Source organism: Salmo trutta, chromosome 35 (genome assembly GCF_901001165.1).
Source record: "Salmo trutta chromosome 35, fSalTru1.1, whole genome shotgun sequence".
Classification (NCBI taxonomy): Eukaryota; Metazoa; Chordata; class Actinopteri; order Salmoniformes; family Salmonidae; genus Salmo; species Salmo trutta.
In genome coordinates this window covers 14,282,225-14,301,622 of record NC_042991.1, presented here as the reverse complement: position 1 = coordinate 14,301,622, position 19,398 = coordinate 14,282,225, and the positions used below count along the sequence as shown (strand labels likewise).

The window sequence follows — 19,398 nt, the reverse complement described above, 5'->3', positions numbered from 1 at the left end:
TTCTCAATCTGTGTGTGTGTGTGTGTGTGTGTGTGTGTGTGTGTGTGTGTGTGTGTGGACACGCATGCCGGTGTGCGTCTGCGTGTGCTTACATGCAACTGCGTGTGTGTGCATCCCACTTTGTGATATTGAGCTGTGTATATTAGTGTCTCTCCGTGCTGTTAGCTTAGAAGGTAAAACTTGAGGTAAGTCAATAGGTGAGTAACACTAGCTAGGTTTCCAACCAATTAGAGACCAATTTTTATGCGAATAATCTAAAATCTTCGTGAATAAAATATGCGTATTTTCCCACCAGAGGTGTGTTTACACCAAACGGACTTGTTGCGATCAGGGTGTGATGAGGTAGTGCACACAAAAATGTATTTTTCATGTAACTTTCATGTAGTGAAGTCACCAAAACTGTTGCGTTAAATAGCAAATGTATGTACCTACTTTGGTCTTGTGCGCTCTAGGCAACAACAGATACTGTGTGGGTAGGTTGTGCAGGTAGGCTATAAATGATGAGATTAGCCTATTATGTATAAGAGCGATAATATTTTTATTTGTCATCGATCATCATTTTTCCATAATAAGACCCTCAATATTTATTTGAAAGTAGCATCAAGCTCATCACCTTGTGCTTTCACCACTCTGTGAAGTTCATCACCATTTATGTCATCTGTAGCCTAATTAACTGCATGGTTTCTAAGTTGTAGTGGTTGGACCACACACCATATCATCGGGTGACTCATAAAGGCGTTTCCGCCGCCATTTCTTGCATAATACATTTTACCGATACAAAAAGATCCCACTGATTGCAAATGATCTGTCGACATAGAATTGTACCGAAACTTTCCATCACAGCTGTCGTGATTTGTTTTTATACGGTATGACTTTACTCGCATAAAAACTGTGAATGGAAATGTGCTTACTGACATAGAAATTGCCAAGGCATTGATAATGATAGAATCAAACATCTAGATACAATGTAATACTGTTTTATTTCAATTCTGCGGAATAGCAGCACCTCAGACCTGACTTAAAAGGATAGTTCACTCAAAAATATATTTAATATTTTGCTCATTCGTCCACTGTTAATACAATCTACAAAAATGTGCATGTCTGCAGTCAAGTTTTCAAGGTAGAGCACTTTCAGAACAGAGCGTTTCGCATCATATGAAACCTGACTGCTGAAATGCACAACGTTTTGGGATTATATTAACAGTGCACTAATGAACAAAATACTAAAATATAGTTTTTGAGTGAACTAACCCTTTAACCTCATTTTGTGGGCGGCTGTTGATCAAGGTCTCATTGGAGAGGTACGTCTATTGTGAAGAATGAGGATAACAGTGGCAAAGATAGTCAAGTGCAATCAGGTTTATTTAAAGTGCATTGTCCATGGGTCTCAACACACTACATAAGGCAAGGAAACAAAAAAACAAAAAAACAAACAAAACGCGCACTAAGATACGAGGAGAGACATGGTATTTTTTTCTTGTCTCTAATACACCTTCTTCGGCTTTCTTAGCACACACATTTGCTTGTTTGGGTTTGTAATTTCATCACTGCAGCTATGGAAAATCATTGCTGTGTTGGGTATCACTCCTGTCATGCCAGTGAAAGTTGTTTGAGTTTGAATTTGAGGGGGGAAAGTGAATTGATTGAGGTTTTTTTTCAGGCACTCACAGAGGGGCCAGAGTTACCAACAGGTTTTGGAGGCTCCCATTATCCTGCCACCCACTGAGTCCCACTATTATGAGTTTCCTACACTCCTCCCTGTTTCCCCCTTGCCTCCTCTCCCTTCCCCCCTTTACTTCCCTCCTCTCCCCTCCCAGTTATCCCCTTGCTCCCCTCCCCCCCTCCCTTAATCCTGCGGGCTTGAGAGAAAGAGAGAGAGACACACATACAGAGAGAGAGAAACACACACGTACTCGACTAGTATGCACTTACTACAGCGCCGGGGTGCCTGACCGGTCAGTGGTGTGTGTGTTGTGTACGTGTGTGTGTGTTATGCAGGAAAACGAGGCCTCTCTGGAGTTGTGGGCTGGTGGAATGAAGGAGTTGTCCACCATGAAGACGGATCTGTCCCAGTACATCTTGGCCGGGGATGCTACCCTACTACAAGGACAGGTGGAGCAGCTGCACTGCCAGTGGGAGGAACTCTGTCTAAAGGTGAGAGGGGCATGGATGGAGAGAGGGAGAGAGAGAGAGAGATGTGGGGAAAGAGAAATAAGATGTCTGTCTGTCAGTGTGTGTGTTAGCGAGAGAGGAAGACTGATTTTATTTGAGAGAAAGTGAAAGTGGAAGAGAGGGAAGGGAGAGATATAAAATAGAGGAGTCACTAGCTATGTTCTGGCCACACAAAAGGCTCCTCCACTACTGGGGCTTTGACCGGTGAATGTGTGTCCAGTGAGTGGAGACACACACAAAACACACTCATCCATGGCAGTGCAACAAGAGAATAGGAGCAGAATGGAATTGAGGGAAAAACGGACATGTGGCTGAATGGAATGCCACTACTGGCCAGCAAAAATATATTCGATACTTGCATTCCCCAAAAATATTATTTGAAAATGTAATGTGTTTCTATTTCTGCTTAAGATTTAAGAGTTTGACATTACATAGTGTTGAACATTTGACATTTCCAGTGCGCCCTTTTAATATCTCCTCAATAGTTATTTGCACATACTGTGTTTCAGGGGTTGAGGTTCTGAATGCCTCTGTAAGAGACATTAGTATTTGTGCTCTCATGTGGTATAATATTTTACTAATGATGTACAGTACATCTTTGTCAGTGAGAGAAAGATTTACAGTTTTTTTGGGGGGGGGCGGGGCAGGATTTAGTTTGATTGTTTTGAGACCTAATTGGGTCCTGATACAAGCACATGGGCGGTTTGAACGCTGTGGTCAAACGGTCATTCACAGTTCTGTTGGGGTTTGTAACTGAATTTGTCTATTACTGATTGTAAGACGAAATGACCGCAGCACGTGAGTGATTTGAATGCCTCCGTTGGAGTTTGTAACTGAATTTGTCCGTTACTAACTGTAAGATAAATTACCATGCAGGCTAGTTGTAACAATGGCGAATGGAGGTGTTCAGCTCTTTAGCTGAGCAGAGGTCAGTATTCGAAGCTACAGTTACATCTCCCTTTAAATCAAAAACAAACAGCATTTTTTGTATAAATGCCTGTTAATGTTTTTTTCTGATGACTAACTTGTTGTTGTGCATTAGTCCTTGTTGTTGGAGCAACAATGGTGCCCTCATGGTTCCAGTGACTGCCCTAACTTGCAACCTGTTAGGGAAATTGTTGAAACTGGTGCACTTGTAGGGACACAGAGCTGGCAGCAGCCATTAGTTATCCTTAGAAGATAGTGTTGCATTGCTATTATAGTTCATTCATTTTACATATTTAGAAAAAAATGTCCTTACCTTGAAAGCAGTCTATGGGCAAGGAGTGACTTCAATCCACACTTTGGTTTTGTTTTACAATCCACTACAATAAGCAATATTAGCATTTTGAGATCAATTTCCGTATCTCCCCCTTTAGCATATATTACATTTAATGCTGAAATAATTCAAAAAGATATTCAACCAATTCATTGAGTAATGCAATATTTTTAAGATGATAAGATGAGAGATGATTTGGTTTTGAAATTTAATACATCTTACACGGTGGAGATTTACATGGGGAATGGGTATTACATTAATAATTCAAAAAACGTGAGTAATGAAGCTATCTTTCAAATTGTGAATATTTAGCTGATATGAAGTTTTGGTACTGTATATCTACAGTATATTTTTGCCCATTACAGGTTTTCTGAAGTTGGGGATGTGCATATCATGCTTGTATGCTTCATAGAACCACAATGGAGCCCTTATATGACAGTGTGTCCCACATGACAGTGTCTCCACAACACATGGCGCTGTCCCCAGAAGTCTAACAGGTTGCAGGTGGAGCCAGTCAATGGAATGGCTGAGGGACAGATGGCCAGCCAGGGCTGTGGCCTGCCTGTGTTTCAGGAGACAGCCCCTGTCCCCTATTGTTGTGGTGGCAACGCAATTCCTCACAGGGCATGACAGGTCACAATAGAAACTGCTCCTAATGGAATATGAGAGAAAGAGCCACGCTCATGAAAAAAAACACTATCAACAGACAGTGAAATATTGGCAACCAAATGAACCAATGCCTGCCAGTTAAGCTCTTTGACCTCAAAACAATCAACATCCCCTCCTTTGTGGAGTAATGGGAATATAATTTACACATTAAGCTGTCATTAGGAAAATGGACCATATTAATTTGATGTTAAAAAAAGCTTGACTGTCTTGAGGCCTCGCTCAATTTATTTGATTATGGGGAGTCCCCCAGGGTTCTTGCATTTGCATTGCCTTATAGTGAACTGGTAAACACAAGGGTGGGGATCAATTCCATTTCAACTCAGTCAATTCACAAAGTACACTGAAATTAATTTTCCTTGTTGCTTTTCAATGTACAATGAAATGTGTCAGAAGTCCACTTTTCTGGAACAAGCCAACTTTATACAACTGGGTCAAACTTGCATTAGGCTGCTTTAATGGGAATAAGACTATGTACTGTAGGATATTTGTACCATGCCTTTCCACTTATGATATCTTCTGGTAGAACTAGATTATTCACAGAATGGAATGGGCAGCAGGGAGGTTTTATCGCAAGCACTTTGGGTCTGTACAATTTTGCATTAGTAGCCAAAAGCATTCTTAAAGTAGCCCCCTTACTGATAGGCATCGATAGCATGGGAGCTGTAGAATACAGCCGAAAACCTTGCTCGCCTAGTGATACAAAACCAATCCACTTGGATTGGCATTTTCAAAGTCCTTTGGCACTTCAGGGTATTATTTATGGGCTACTTTCAACGGACCTGCATTGTATGGTGTTATCTTTTCGATTTAGACTCAACCTCACTCACAGTTTTTAACGGAGACGCAGGTATTCAGTTTAATAATAACGAACATGGAGCGATACAAAACAAGAGAAGCGTCTGGACATGAAAACAGAAGCAATACTGCCTGATGAGTGAGGATACAGAGTGCTAGATAAAGGGGAAGTAATCAATGTGGTGATGAAGTCCATGCGTGCATGATGATGGGGCGCAGGTGTCCGTAATGATGGGTTGCCAGGACCGATGGTTAGAAAACCGACGGCGTCATGCACCAGAGTGGGAGTAGGTGTGACAGTACCCCCCGACGAACTACTACCGCCGCCGGACGATGCCGGTCCAGGAGGGTAGCTCCGAGGGCGAGGAGCGGTCCGGACGGGGTAGGTGGAAATCTCGAATGATGTTGGGATCTAGAATGTCGTCCACCGGGACCCAACACCGCTCCTCTGGACCATACCCCTCCCAGTTCACCAGGTACTGGAGCCAACCCCCACGACGTTGGGAGTCAGGAGGGGTGTCGTGGGGGATGGCATCCACCAAAGGACCAGAAACCACCGGCCTGAGGAGGAAAACATGAAAAGAGGGTGAGATCCAGTAGTTAGGGGGGAGCTGTAATCTATATGTCACCTTGTTGATCCTCCAGAGAACCTTGAACAGCCCCACGAACTGGGGGCTCAGACTTCTTACAGGGCAGGCAGAGTGAGAGGTTCCGGGTGGAGAGCCAGACGCGATCACCAGGATGGAACACAGGACCCTAACTGCGGTGGCGATCCACATGTTCCTTCTGACGGTGCGCTGGAGCCTCATGTGGGCATCGTTCCAAAACTTTTCTGCATGTCTGAACCACTCATCCACTGCAGGAGCTTCGGTCTGGCTCGGGGTCCATGGCGCCAGGGCTGGCTGATATCCCAGAACACATTGGAAGGGAGTCAGCCCAATGGAGGAGTGATGCAATGGAGGAATTCTGAGCGAACTCTGCCCAGAGAAGGAATCAGGCCCACTCCCCCTGCCCGTCCTGGCAGTGACTCCTCAGGAACCTCCCCAGAACCTGGTTCATCCTCTCAAACCTGTTAGACTGAGGCCAGTACCCGGAAGTGAGGCTGACTGTGACACCCAGCTTCTCCATGAAGGCTTTCCATACCCATGACGTGAATTGGGGGCCACGGTCGAAGATGTCCTCAGGAAGGCCATCGTGCTGGAAGACCTGCTGGAACAGTGCCTCAGCGACCGGGAGAGTGGTAGGAAGACCAGAGGGATAAAAACGGCAGGATTTAGAGCTTCTGTCCACAACAACCGTAATAGTGGTGAAACCATCAGACATAGGGAGATCAGTAACGAAATCTATGGACAGATGGGACCAAGGCCGCTGAGGCATGGGAAGGGGAAGGAGTTTCCCTGCTGGAGTGTGCCGGGGAGATTTTGTTTGGGCACATATGGAGCATGAATTGACCTAACGGGTGACGTCCTGTGCTAAGGTGGGCCACCAGTACTTCACAGAGATGGATGAAATAGTGAGGGTAATACCTGGGTGTCGAGCAGCGAAGGATGTGTATGCCCAGGTCAAGAGCCGACCCCACACCTCCGTGGGACGTAGGTGCGCTCATAGGAGTGCAGGTAGCAGGCGCGGGTTCCCTCTCCAGAGCCTGGCGGCTGTCCACATTTACGTCACAAAACACAGGGCCAATGATATGGGAGGACGGAATGGTGGCCTGGAGGGCACACACAGGACTCTCAACTGACGTGGAACCACAAGGTAAGGGAAAGCAGGTCTTCTGACATCCGGGTGCCAATGCAGTGATTTTAATCCTCGACCAGTAGATGGTGATGATGTTGGAGCAACGGGAGGCCAAGGATGACTTTGTGTATGGGAGCTGTGGTGATGAGGAAGGGAAGGCTTTCCCGGTGCAAGGGTCCCACAGTGAGGGTGAGTGGTGCTGTGATGTTTGTGATAGTGCCGAATCCCAATGGTAGTTTATCCAAGGCTTGGACTGGAAAAGGAGAGGAGAGCAGATACGAGGTAATGTTCAGGGAGGGGACAAGGGCCTGGTCGATAAACTTCCCTGCGGCACTGGAGTCCACTAGTGCCGTAGAGACAACACCTGAGGGACAGCCCACCAGTGAAATGGAAACCAGGAAGGGTTTGGCGGAAAATGATGAAGAAATACTCACGCCTACCCTGGGAGACGAATGATCACGGAGCCATCCCTCTGCCCCTGTGGACTTTGGGTTGGGACGCCCCGGACACTGCAGGATCTGGTGCCCGAAGAAGGTTGTCCAGGCTGATGGCCATCGATGTGTGCGTCCAAGGAAAGGTTATTGTCCCGGCACGCCAACTCCGTCTGGACCTCCTTGCGCAGTCCTCTTCGGAATAGTGTGCGTAGCGCCGGCTTATTCCATCCGCTGGAGGCTGCCACAGTCCGGAAGATGAGGGTGTACTTCGCAGGAGTCTGGGCACCACCCCCCGGGCAGCAGGGAAATTACCGTGGCAACCTTGGACCTCTCGATGGCGAAATAGAGGGAGCACTGGAGTAAGAAGTCAAAGCATTTGGATGGAGTCACGTCATATTTGTCCGGGAGGAACAGTTGGGCATCGCTGACCAGGGTGGACTGCTGTGTAGGATGGGGGACTGGCTCGCTGGGACGACTTGTGGGAGAAGGCCCTTCGCTAGCTGGAGGTGAACCCTCTCGGGTGGTGTCGAGGCAGTGGAGGACACGGAGGACCACGTCTATAGACGCACCCAGTTGCGCCAGCTGATCGTGGTGTTGGAGTAGATGTCCCTGTTCATCGATCATCTGGTAGATGTCTTCCTCTTCTGCAGCTTCCATAATTTGAGGCAGTATTCTGTAACAGAGATGCAGGGAGTCAGGAAGCAGGTGCAGTTTGGGAGTTTAATAATAACAAACATGGACCAATACTCCCATGTAGGGAGGTGGTGATGAAGTCCAGGTGTGCATGGTGATGGGGTGCAGGTGTGCGTAATGATGGTTGCCAAGACCGGTGGTTAGTAAACCGCTGACGGGAGTAGCAGGAGCGGGAATAGGCGTGACAGTTAGTTGACAGTGCCTGTTTTTGGGTTAAATGTGGCCAACTTCTCAGGATTTTCTGTTATGGTCTGGGTGTTGAAGTAACTTGACAAAATATAGCATTTTCGACCTGAGGTCTGTTTTTTGTCAATCAGAATAACATTACTGAAGGTATTATTTAACTTAACTTTCAGTTAATGCTGTTAAAGTGGCTAAAATGATTCATTAAAATTGAGGTGGCCCTACAGTTTCAGACTGGAGGGGCAAGACCTAGCTTGAGTGCCAGTCTGTTTGTGCTATCATGTCAACTCCCTCATTGTCATGCCATGTTTGCAAATGATTAGGCGAAAGCACAAACAGATCTGGGACCAGGCTAGGAAAGACCCCCATCACAATGTTTTTTCCACATCTGATTGTCAATCCCTTCCCCTGTTAGTCTATCAAGCAAAATCCAGTCCTCGAGGATCGCACTTTATGTAGGTTTCCATTCCTCCCTTAAACTCAATTGTAAAAGTGCAAAATCCAGCAGGTACTGGGAATTGAGTTTGACACCCTGTCAAGAAACCTAATATATGAATGCATGGTACATTCCAGTGTTCCACATGGGGCAACATATACTCCCCCTCCCCCTCCCTTCTCTTCTCAGGTATCCCTACGCAGGCAGGAGATCGCCGACCGGCTCAGCGCCTGGACCATTTTCAACGACAAGAACAAGGAGCTGTGCGACTGGCTGACCCAGATGGAGAACAAGGTGTCGCACAGTGGAGACCTCAGCCTCGAGGAGATGGTGGAGAAACTGAAGAAGGTAAGAGGAAACTGAGGTACAGTGCACATTTTAGGACATATCCTCCGATGCCTTAAGTGTAAACCATATATAAAATTGTCACTTACAATTGGCGACGTAGTGGCAAACATTTTTGGGAAAATGCTTTATGCTGGTTGAGTTGAACGGCAATGGGACAACGTAAAAAACTAATGCTAACATTGCCAATTTAGTTTTGTGTAATTGCTTTTTACAATGTAAAAAGGCACATAGAGGATGTTTTTGCTCCACTACAATCCTGGTCACAACCCATTCTTTCAAGTAAAAAATAACTGTCTTCTCAAACTGAAAGAAAACATGTTTGGTATGCATACGCAGTTTACCTTACCTTGCAGACCATGCTGGGTCCATAGAATTATACACAGATGTAGGATCTTAATTTGATCACCCTGTTGCTGAAGAACTTAACTTTACTTGATTTTCCCTTCTGAAAAATGCATCAACTTCTACGAAAAGTTCAATTAAAGGACAATTCCTCCACTTTATAAACAGTTATTATGCTGTTAGTATATATGTACTACTGTAAGACAAATGTTGATATTTTATCGTTTTTGTTAGTCATACTGTGCGATTCATTGTTTTTGTCATTTTGAAGCTTCTGTATTGCCCTCGTCTACACCATACTACGATTCCCAGGGTGCATTTAATCTCCCATGATGCAATTCTAAGTATGCAGTTGCTGTAGCTTAGCTAGCTGGCTATATCAACCCCAGACGAAGCTTAGTACGTAGAGAGGTTGATTGTTAAGCAACAAAACCGAGGCATGCTCAAATATGTGGTAAAACCGACAGGGTTGGCTTAGATTGTTGATAACATGTCAACTACAGTATATTTCATTCCCAATGTATTTTGAAAACAAGGTTGCACAATGAGCACTTGTGTCTCAAATACGTCATTACAGTTGTTGGTTAGCTAACACATTTTAGACATGTTATCATAGACATCAGTCAAAACAAGACATATTAAGAACAAGATCAAACAACTTGAAACGAGCCACTTACGATTTACCACGTGACAGTTGCTTGTCATTGTTGCTATCTGGCCATCCAGAACAAAAACAACACACAACCTTCTGCCCCTTTTTTTCGTGACGTTGCCAGCTAACCCTTTTATTGCTTATGGCACAACTTATGAGTGCATTTCACATTGCTTTTGGGTTGTAAATATATTATAATGCTTGCATGAATGTCATGCTGAATATATGTTCATATCAATAACCAGGTCGGCTAGTTGAGAACAAGTTCTCATTTACAACTGCGACCTGGCCAAGAATAAAGCAAAGCAGTTCGACACATACAACAACACAGAGTTACACATGGAATAAACAAACATACAGTCAATAATACAGTAGAAAAAAAGTATATATAAAGTGTGTGCAAATGAGGTAAGATAAGGGAGGTAAGGCAATAAATAGGCCATGGTGGCGAAGTAATTACAATATACCAATTAAACACTGGAGTGAATGATGTGCAGAAGATGAATGTGCAAGTAGAGATACTGGGGTGCAAAGGAGCAAGATAAGTAAATAAACACAGTATGGGGATGAGGTAGTTGGATGGGCTGTTTACAGATGGGCTATGTACAGGTGCAGTGATCTGTGAGCTGCTCTGACAGCTGGTGCTTAAAGCTCGTGAGGGAGATATGAGTCTCCAGCTTCAGTGATTTAGGGCAGAATGGGTACATGAGGATGTGGCCAACCCCTTTCTTTCTGTACAGTACAACAATGGCCCTTTCTATTGAATTTAGCCTAGATAACACCTCCTTTTCTTTCTCATCATCGATGGTAGTCATTTAGTACACAGGGTGTGTTCATGTTTTTGATGTGGTGTGAGAAAAAATAAATCAATTCAACGCTTTAAATAGAAAGTGATCTTTGTTTAGCAGCCCTTCCTCTTGTGGGCACCCCATGATCAAAGCTTAAAGCAGAAGTTCATGATTTTATAACTTGATGTTAGCCACGTAAAATTATAATAATAATAATAATTTAATAGGATCTCTATGGTTAGCCACTATAAACTACAGCTAATTTTAGCCACCGCTAGCAAACAATCAATGGAAGCGATAGGGGCAGTCTTTTTTTTTTTACAGCCTAATCACCTTTAAGTAACATCACACATATGGAGTTGATTTCAGTTGATTTAAGTTTGGCCATGACATTGAAAAAATTGCACAATTGCCTCAATTGTTTGAAAGCCCCCCCAAAATGATTTGGAGATACCTGAGTGAGTGGGTAGCCGAAAGAACGGGGGGTGGGCTTTGAGAAGAAGTTGTTAGCTAGGTCATCGATCCCCCTTATCTGTTGTAAATATGTATTTGAAATGCACTTGATGTAGCTGAAAGTACATCATTTTAAACATGTATTTGACCCAGGTTTGGTAGTCTCCTCCCTCTCCTTGAAAGGGAGAGGGAGCAGACTACTAAAGCAAAAGACAGATTTGGGTGATCTGAAAAGAAAAGTATTATTCTTCATCTTCTTCTTCATAGGACTGTATGGAGGAGATCAACCTGTTCAGTGAGAACAAAAGCCACCTCAAGCAGCTGGGGGAGCAGCTGATGCTGGCCAGCGACCAGGCCAAGCAGGCCCAGCTCCACGGCACCTTGAGGGACGCCAGGGACCGCTGGCAGCACCTCTTCCACCACATTGAGGCCAGGTGAGGCTAGCACATTTAAAAACTGGGCTCAGGTTTTTTTTTTATTGTTTTCCAATGACAGAGACAGTATGAAATGAAGGGGAGACAGGCTACTGCTACTAGCGGAAGGTAGCCTAAGCGGTTAGAGTGTTGGTCCCGGAATGGAAAGGTCTCTAGTTTGAATCCCCTAGCCAACAAGGTGAAAAATCTGTCTATGTGCCCTTGAGCAACGCTCCAGGTTTGCCGTTGATAATGACTCACCCTGGCTGTGACCCCACTCTCAGGGAAAGTTGGTATATGCAAGAAACATATTTAGGACAAATATAAGCACCCACCAAATTATTGCTTCTATTACTAGGCCTACTACTACTCCTTCTACTACAGTACTACCACCACTAGCACTACTACTACTTCTACTACTACCACAATCGTAAGGGTTACAGAAGCTGCAACAAGACAACAAGTGACACATACACAGTTTACAGGATTTATAAATGGTGCAGTGAAATGCTTGCATGGTAGCTCCCTCAATATTGCAGTACAATAATCAATATCGATAATAAAAGGCCAAATGCAAAATAGAAAATATCAAGTCAAATAAAAAATATCAAGTAATTACAAGAAGGTAGTATGCAAAGTAGTAACGGATATGTATGATTATGAATGTGCATGTCAAGTATGACTGTATTTACAAACATAAATTGAATAGTGACTAGGTCGCGCAGTTAAATAAATAGTATAAATAGAGCAACAGCGTGTGTGTGTGTGTGTGTGTGTGTGTGTGTGTGTGTGTGTGTGTGTGTGTGTGTGTGTGTGTGTGCGCACGCTTGTGTGTAAGGTTTTCATGTATGGAGAGTCAGTGTTGCAAATAGTTTCTAGCTGCAGATAGTCTTTAACATGTAAATAGTCTCTAAGCCTGTTGGTCTGAGACCCGATGCTCCGATACCACAGCGCTCAGCTTGTCTGGGTGACAGACACCACAGAGACAACGGATGGCACATTGTTCATAGGGAGTGCTGTGAGTGTTGTTCACAGTGGCAACATCGTTTAGCACTACGGCTAGTCAGCTTTTATGCTAACCGGATAACAGATGCTGACAGGGGGTCCAGGCTATCGTTAGCGCCAGTAGGCTATAGTGCTGTTTCCTATTGTTTAGCCCCCACCACGTCACGGCTAATGTGGGGCGACAGAACCCACACCCCCTTCTCCTCCCACTCCAACTTGCTTGGGTCCCCTCCACTCTTGGGCTGAAAAAGGGGAACTCGGAAGGCAGACGTAAGGCCATATGGTACAGTCCTAGACTTTTGAGGTGGGCCATACACGCTAAATCCCCTCTGATTCCAAGACTGTCCATCTGTCTGTGGGTACGCACTGTGGCTGGCTATGTAGACAGTAGATGATAATGAATATAACAAAAGTGATTGTACAGCAGCTGCCAAGCTGAAGGAACATTGGTGAACTACAGGGTACAGTGTGAGTTACTATAAAGTTTATGCCATAGTGGGTCCTTGACTATTCTTTGGGGTGGGCCATCATCACTCCTGACACCTATATGGGAAACAAAGGCTGAGTGTTGCTAGGTTGAAACAGGTATGACACGTGCCCAGGGGCCCTGACCTTCAGGAGTCCCCATTTGATTTTGTTAGTCACTTACTCAGATATCATATTAACATGTCATAAGTCATGGCAAAATGAGTAGAATTGCAGGAAATTAGCTTTAAAACTGCAAAGCAAAATTGTTCTGTAACGCAGACATTTCTTTACCTCATGTTAATACAATAATTTTCTGCGAACAGATCTCTCTGTAAGTATTAAATTATAGTTTTTAATCCGGGTGCTGAGTTAATGTGTAGTGGCTAATTTATTGCTAATAGGCTATGTGTTTGTAGATCGACTGAGGTGAATTAAGCTAAAGCTGGGGTCATTTTTGCTTGTTTTTGCTGTTTTCCAAACACCATTTTAGAGTTTTTAAATTGTATAGAAATGCAGTTAATGAGCTTCAACTTTAAAATGTCTTGACCTCCAGACCTCAATAAAACTCAGACCCTCGCTACGGCCCTGAGAGCATTGTTTGCTAAGCTAAAGGTTAAGCTTGGAGTAGCATGACATTGTTCTTGCTACCGGTCTATGGACAGGTTTGCGTGTTGTTGTGTTTTTACTTTGATGATTAAGGTTAGGGTTTGGGGAGGGTGAGCTGATCCTACATCTGTTCTTAATACATCTTATACCCAGACCATTATAAGTTCAGGAAGTCACTCCTGCACTCTCAAAGTCTCAGGCGAGACGTGTGTGGTGACCATTGTTACTATATAACTGTAACCTCTATAGAGCCTTGTCTCCAAGTGACTTGAACACCCCCCCCCATAGCGACGGTCACTTTGTTTACCTTGCTTTTTTCTCCCTTTCCCTTAATGTTCTCTCTCTCTCCATACCTCTTCACACGTTCTTTGTCCCTCTAGCCATCCTTCTCTTCCTATACACTGGCTCAGCATGGAGGCTTGCCCTGGGGCTCAGTGTCTTTTGTGTGGCCCAACTCTTTGTTGGGCTGTCAGATTTTGCGAGAAATGTGGGAGGGAATGTGGGTCTCATGGTTAGTTTGGTATAGTTTTGATTAGTTTAGTGTGGTTTACTCTAGTTTTGTTAGGTTTAGTTTTGTTTGCGCTCAGTTTGGTTTAGTTTAGTGCTTGGTTAAGTTTAGTTTGGTTTAGTTTTGTTACATGTATACTGTATATTAACCGTTTAAAGTTGAATTGCAATACAATACATATTAGTTGCACTGCTTCAAGCTGCACATTATTCTGGTCACCTCAATCAAAACCTCCTATTTTTTGGGCAGATAAAACCTGTTAAACAGTATAATGCATTGTCCTCATGATTCCTGTAATAAAAGTGTCTGCCCTGATGCTGTGCCTGCCTGTTTCACAGAGGCCAGCTGCTGTAATGAGTGAGCCTCTCACGCTCTCTCTCCCCCCTTGTGTGCCCCTCGTGATTGTATAACATTTCGAAATGCAATGCAGGACAAAAAATACTTTGGAAGCAACTAGTTGTCTATATCAAAGAGAGGAGGGTCTCAGCTTTCTGTAGGTATAATTTTATTTCTCAACGATCATTATTGTGCTCAAGGCACACTGTTTTACAAACAATATACCTGATGTCTTTGAAATACGAAGGGGACGAAATTGTGCATCAGCCGTCGTAAGTGCACTGATAGCAACGTTTTGTTAGGACATTACATTTACTATTATATTATTACATTAGCAGTAGATATTATATTTAGTTAGCTATCTAGCTAATGTGTTTTGAGGTGGTTCCTCAGGTGGTGAATTAGGTCTATATTTAAGTGATAATGCCTGAGAAGCCGGTGTTTAGAGGATATATTGGCATGGGCCGGCAAACCGTGCCAATATATCTGTAATGATTTTCGTTAGGAGAAGTATCGGAGTCAGGTGCAGGACACAGGGATCAGTACAAACAAAACGTGTTTACTCAAAAACAATAATCCAACTTCTCCCACAGCAATAAGACATGGTAGGGAGGAACACCTCCAACAATTACAAAACAGGAAACAATCACGGACAAGACAAACAGGAAAGCCAGAGGGTTAAATAATGAACATAATCAGGGAATCATAAACAGGTGTGTATAATTAAGACAAAACCAAACAAACAGGGAAACATAGGTCGGTGGTAACTAGTAAGCCGGTGACGTCGAACGCCGCCCGAACAAGGAGAGGGGCCGACTTCAGCGGAAGTCGTGACAATATCCGCCAAACACCGGCTTCATACAATGGGTTACAAACATATTCAAATAATGATTGACATATTTTCATTAAAAATGTTATTTTGAATAATTTATTCATACTATTTCATCCTTCCACAAGATATAGTCCCGACACAAATCTAGGGTTGCTACCCAAGCCGGCTGATCATTCGTTCTATCGGTTTGGTTGCCAGAGACGCGACCCAGTCGTTCAGTCTTTTGTTCATTATAAATGTTCCATTGCCATACTGGCTGGCAAAGTTCTTATCCATTGCTTGCTTGCTAGCCAACTACGTCGAACTCAGTCATGTCAAACAGTGCAGCCAGAATAACAGCAAAGTAGCTGCATTTGTGTTTGTTGAAGCTGTTTTCTAGTGACATCTATTTGGATACATCCATAACAATGAGCTAATGATACACGATTTCGCCTGGTATAGAAAATGTGAACAAATTTGAACAATGAAACAATGTTGCAAATGCCAGAGAGAAAGAGAGCAAGGTTTATACAAATCTCCGCTGTTGAAAATGAAATGTTAGTCTAAAAGAAATTTGAGATAATGTCTAAATACTTTTTATAGTGGAGATCAAGTTTATAAATTGCCTGGCCGGGCTGATGAGAGTGGATTGAACAGAGTAAATAGGATTGAACAGAGTAAATAGGCATTTTAAATTCATAGATTTAGCCGGTGGTAACTTGTGAAATTGACATCGGCTGGAATGCGGTTTTAACCAATCAGCATTCAGGATTAGACCCACCCGTTGTATAAATAATATTAGTGCACATAAAGATGAAGGCATATATCTCTGTTGAACAAAGAAATCTGAAAATTCTGGAGCCCTATTTTACCAGTAAAATAGAACAGAAATAGCCTAATTGTCAACGCAAAATTAGGTTGCATATCAAAATATTTTCAATCATGCATTCCTGCTTGGACAAGTTAGATGTAACAACTTATTTATTGAATACCATCTCAGTAGTGTATTTAAATTCTTAAAAGGATACAATCCCGATAATGGGATTGGTTGGACAACAACCAGTGAGATAGCACGGCACGATATTCAAAACAAAATAATCTCAAAATTAAAATTCAAGTATTATACGGCATTTTAAAGATACTCTACTCGTTAATCCAATCACATTGTCCGATTTCAAAAAGGCTTTACGGTGAAAGAAAAACATTAGATTATTTTAGCATAGCACCTCAGCAAAAAAAAGAAGCAATTTTCCAAGCACGATAGCCATCACAAAACCAGATATACAGCTAAAATGAAGCACTTACCTTTGACAATCTTCATCAGATGACACTCCTAGGACATCATGTTAGACAATACATGCATTTTTTTGTTCGATCAAGTTTATATTTATATCCAAAAACCCAATTTTTACATTGGCGCGTGACGTTCAGAAAATGTTTACTCCCCATAACTTTCGGTGAATAGGCACATTTAATTTACGAAAGAACTCATAAACGTTGAAAAAAAGTACAACAATTATTTAAAGAATTAGAGATAAACTACTCCTTTATACAACCACTTTGTCAGATTTCAAAATAACGTTACGGAAAAAGCACATTGTTCAATATTCTGAGTACAGAACTTAGCCTTCAATGCTAAGCTATACAGTTAGCCTACAACCACGGCGTCGACAAATCTCTAACAATATGTTCGAAATATTTACTTTGCTGATCTTCGGCGGAATGCACTCAGATGGGCACCCACTTCCACAAGAAATGTTCATTTGTTCTGCAAAGTCCATCATTTATGTCCAAATATGTCAGTTTTGTTGACCCATCCAGAACACTTTACAATGCCATGTGGCGTGGATGCAAATCCATAGACGAAATGTTCAAAAGTTCCATTACTGTTTGTAGAAACACGTCAAACGATGTTTACAATCAATCCTTTAGGGTATTTTTTTACGTAAAATTGCGATAATTTTAGAACCGGGCAATAGCTATTCATCCCAGAAGAAAAATATAAAACCGATGACGTCACGTACACGCGCATCATAAGACACCTCTCCTCAGACTGGCCAATGATTGACTGAGCCAAAATGATCTGCCCGGTAACAGATGACGGTTGAAACCAGTTCATAAAGATTGTTGACAGCCAATGGAAGAGTTAGGAGGTGTAACGTAAATCCTATGTCACTGTAGTTTTCCAAGGGATTCAAAACAAAAACGACATTTCTAAATTCTCCCACTTCCTGATTCAATTTTTCTCCGTTTTTTTGCCTGCCATATGAGTTCTGTTATACTCACAGACACCATTCGAACAGTTTTAGAAACTTCAGTGTGTTTTCTATTCAACTCTACTAATAATATGCATATTCTATTTTCTGGGCCAGAGCAGTAACCTGTTTAAATTGGGTACGTTTTTCATCCGGCCGTGAAAATACTGCCCCCTAGCCCCTAGAGGTTAATAAAGCATTGTGAATGACTTTATCAAATTATGACTAAAATGTATTCTATTGTGTGACGCTGCAACAAAAACAATTGGGGGTTGCTACCAAATCATTGCCTGATGCCACCAGGGGGAAAATGTTTGTCTGGAGACCTAATTTAGTATATATGTAGCATTTCTGAGTATTTTCTGCTATATATGGAATGAGAAAGCCACGTTATAGACGTAACATTTTTGTTAGTTCATTTATGAGATACTGAATATTGACTTTCTCTTAAAGCAAAGATAAATGGCACACATGGTGCACGTACACACAAACACTTAAATGCATGCACACACACCCAGACAGACAGACAAACAGACACACTCACTTTCACTATTATCGAAAACTCTCCCTCTTCCCTCAAGTAGAAGACAGTATTGAGTTCTACCAGGGGGTTAGCAGAAGGATCCAACCTGCACACTGCTATTTTTCTCTAAAGAGCAGCTTTTTGTAATCAAATGTAGTCATGGCAACATTTTCTGTGTTCTGTGTTGCCCAGTTTCCATGGTGACCGTTGAAGGGCCTGTGGACACCTGGGAAAAAAGTGGGGGGGTGCAGGGTAGCCTGGGTACGAGTCTCTTTAACTAATCCACTCCCTGTACTCTATATCATGTGCCAAAGAGACTGGCCTTTCTGCTGTCTTCAAATATGAACGTTCTATCATTTATGATCTTGATGAGAAAGCTCACGTCTAAATTCCCCAACTAAATAGCTACATACTGCAATTCCAACCACAAAAAGTCTTAGTTTAGATTTTAAGCCTCAAAATACAACAACTTGCCGAGCTAACAGCTAAATGTTTCCAGTTCTGTGTTTGAGGCTCCACATGTTGTCATGGAAAATATTTATCTTATTTCCAACAACCATTGAGCAACTCCGCCTTAAATCCAGCACATATTGAACATTGAGATTGAAAAAATACTGGCCTTTCGGCAATGACAGGGAGTGGAATGTAAAGAGACTGGTACTCAGACTATGGTAGTAGTGGCTATAGGAGTGTATAGTATACAATGCTATTAAAAAATGTATAATTTAAGAACAAGTTAACTACTGACTTTCAGCATGCATAGAGGGAAGGACACTCAACTTGTACTGCACTGACTCCGATGACTGATGATTGGCTAAAATAAATGTATAATAAGATGATAGTTGGAGCTGTATTGTTAGTTTTCAGTGCAGCCTTTGATGTTATTGATCATAATTTGTTATTGAAAAAACTTGCTTGTTATGACTTTAAATCACCTGCCATCACATGGTTGGAGAGTTACATATCAAATAGAACTCAGAGACTGTTCTTCAATGGAAGCTTCTCTAACATCAGATATGTACACAGCGGTATCCCTCAGGGCAGTTGCCTTTTTTTCACACTTAACAGTTTCCTCTGTGTATCAAGAATGGTCCATCACCCAAAGGCATTATGTGCCAGTATAGAATTCAACCAATATCAGATTGATGATCTAACGAAAGAGAACACGGTGCTGAAAGGTACTGTTGGACTCTTTAAATAATGGCGCCGGAGAGGATGGCTGCCGTTTTATTGGCTCTTAACCAACTGTGCTATTTTTTTTCACATTGTTTGTAACTTATTTTGTACATAATGTTGCTGCTACCGTCTCTTATGACCGAAAATAGCTTCTGGACAGCGATTACTCACCTTGAATTGGATGAATAATTTTTCTTTAATGAGTCGGAGGAGAGGGATTTATTCCAAACACTCGAATAGGCCCCCATCCCCATCATTTGCAGGAGAAAAAGATGGAGATTTCACGGAAGGAGATCTGGGTGCCTTGTGAGGATCAGGCGATGAGTGGCTCGTCTGC

The 19,398-nt window shown here is 42.7% G+C and overlaps 1 protein-coding gene across 2 annotated transcripts in view; it reads left to right on the top strand.

The window, feature by feature from the left end:
- syne2a (spectrin repeat containing, nuclear envelope 2a) overlaps positions 1-19,398 on the top strand; it is a 258,178-nt gene that overhangs the window by 217,463 nt on the left and 21,317 nt on the right. For both annotated transcript variants that reach the window (XM_029733409.1, XM_029733408.1), the window contains 3 exons: positions 1,999-2,154; positions 8,567-8,725; positions 11,228-11,394. In XM_029733409.1, the coding sequence (XP_029589269.1) occupies positions 1,999-2,154; positions 8,567-8,725; positions 11,228-11,394 (482 nt within the window). The remainder of the gene's footprint in view (positions 1-1,998; positions 2,155-8,566; positions 8,726-11,227; positions 11,395-19,398) is intronic.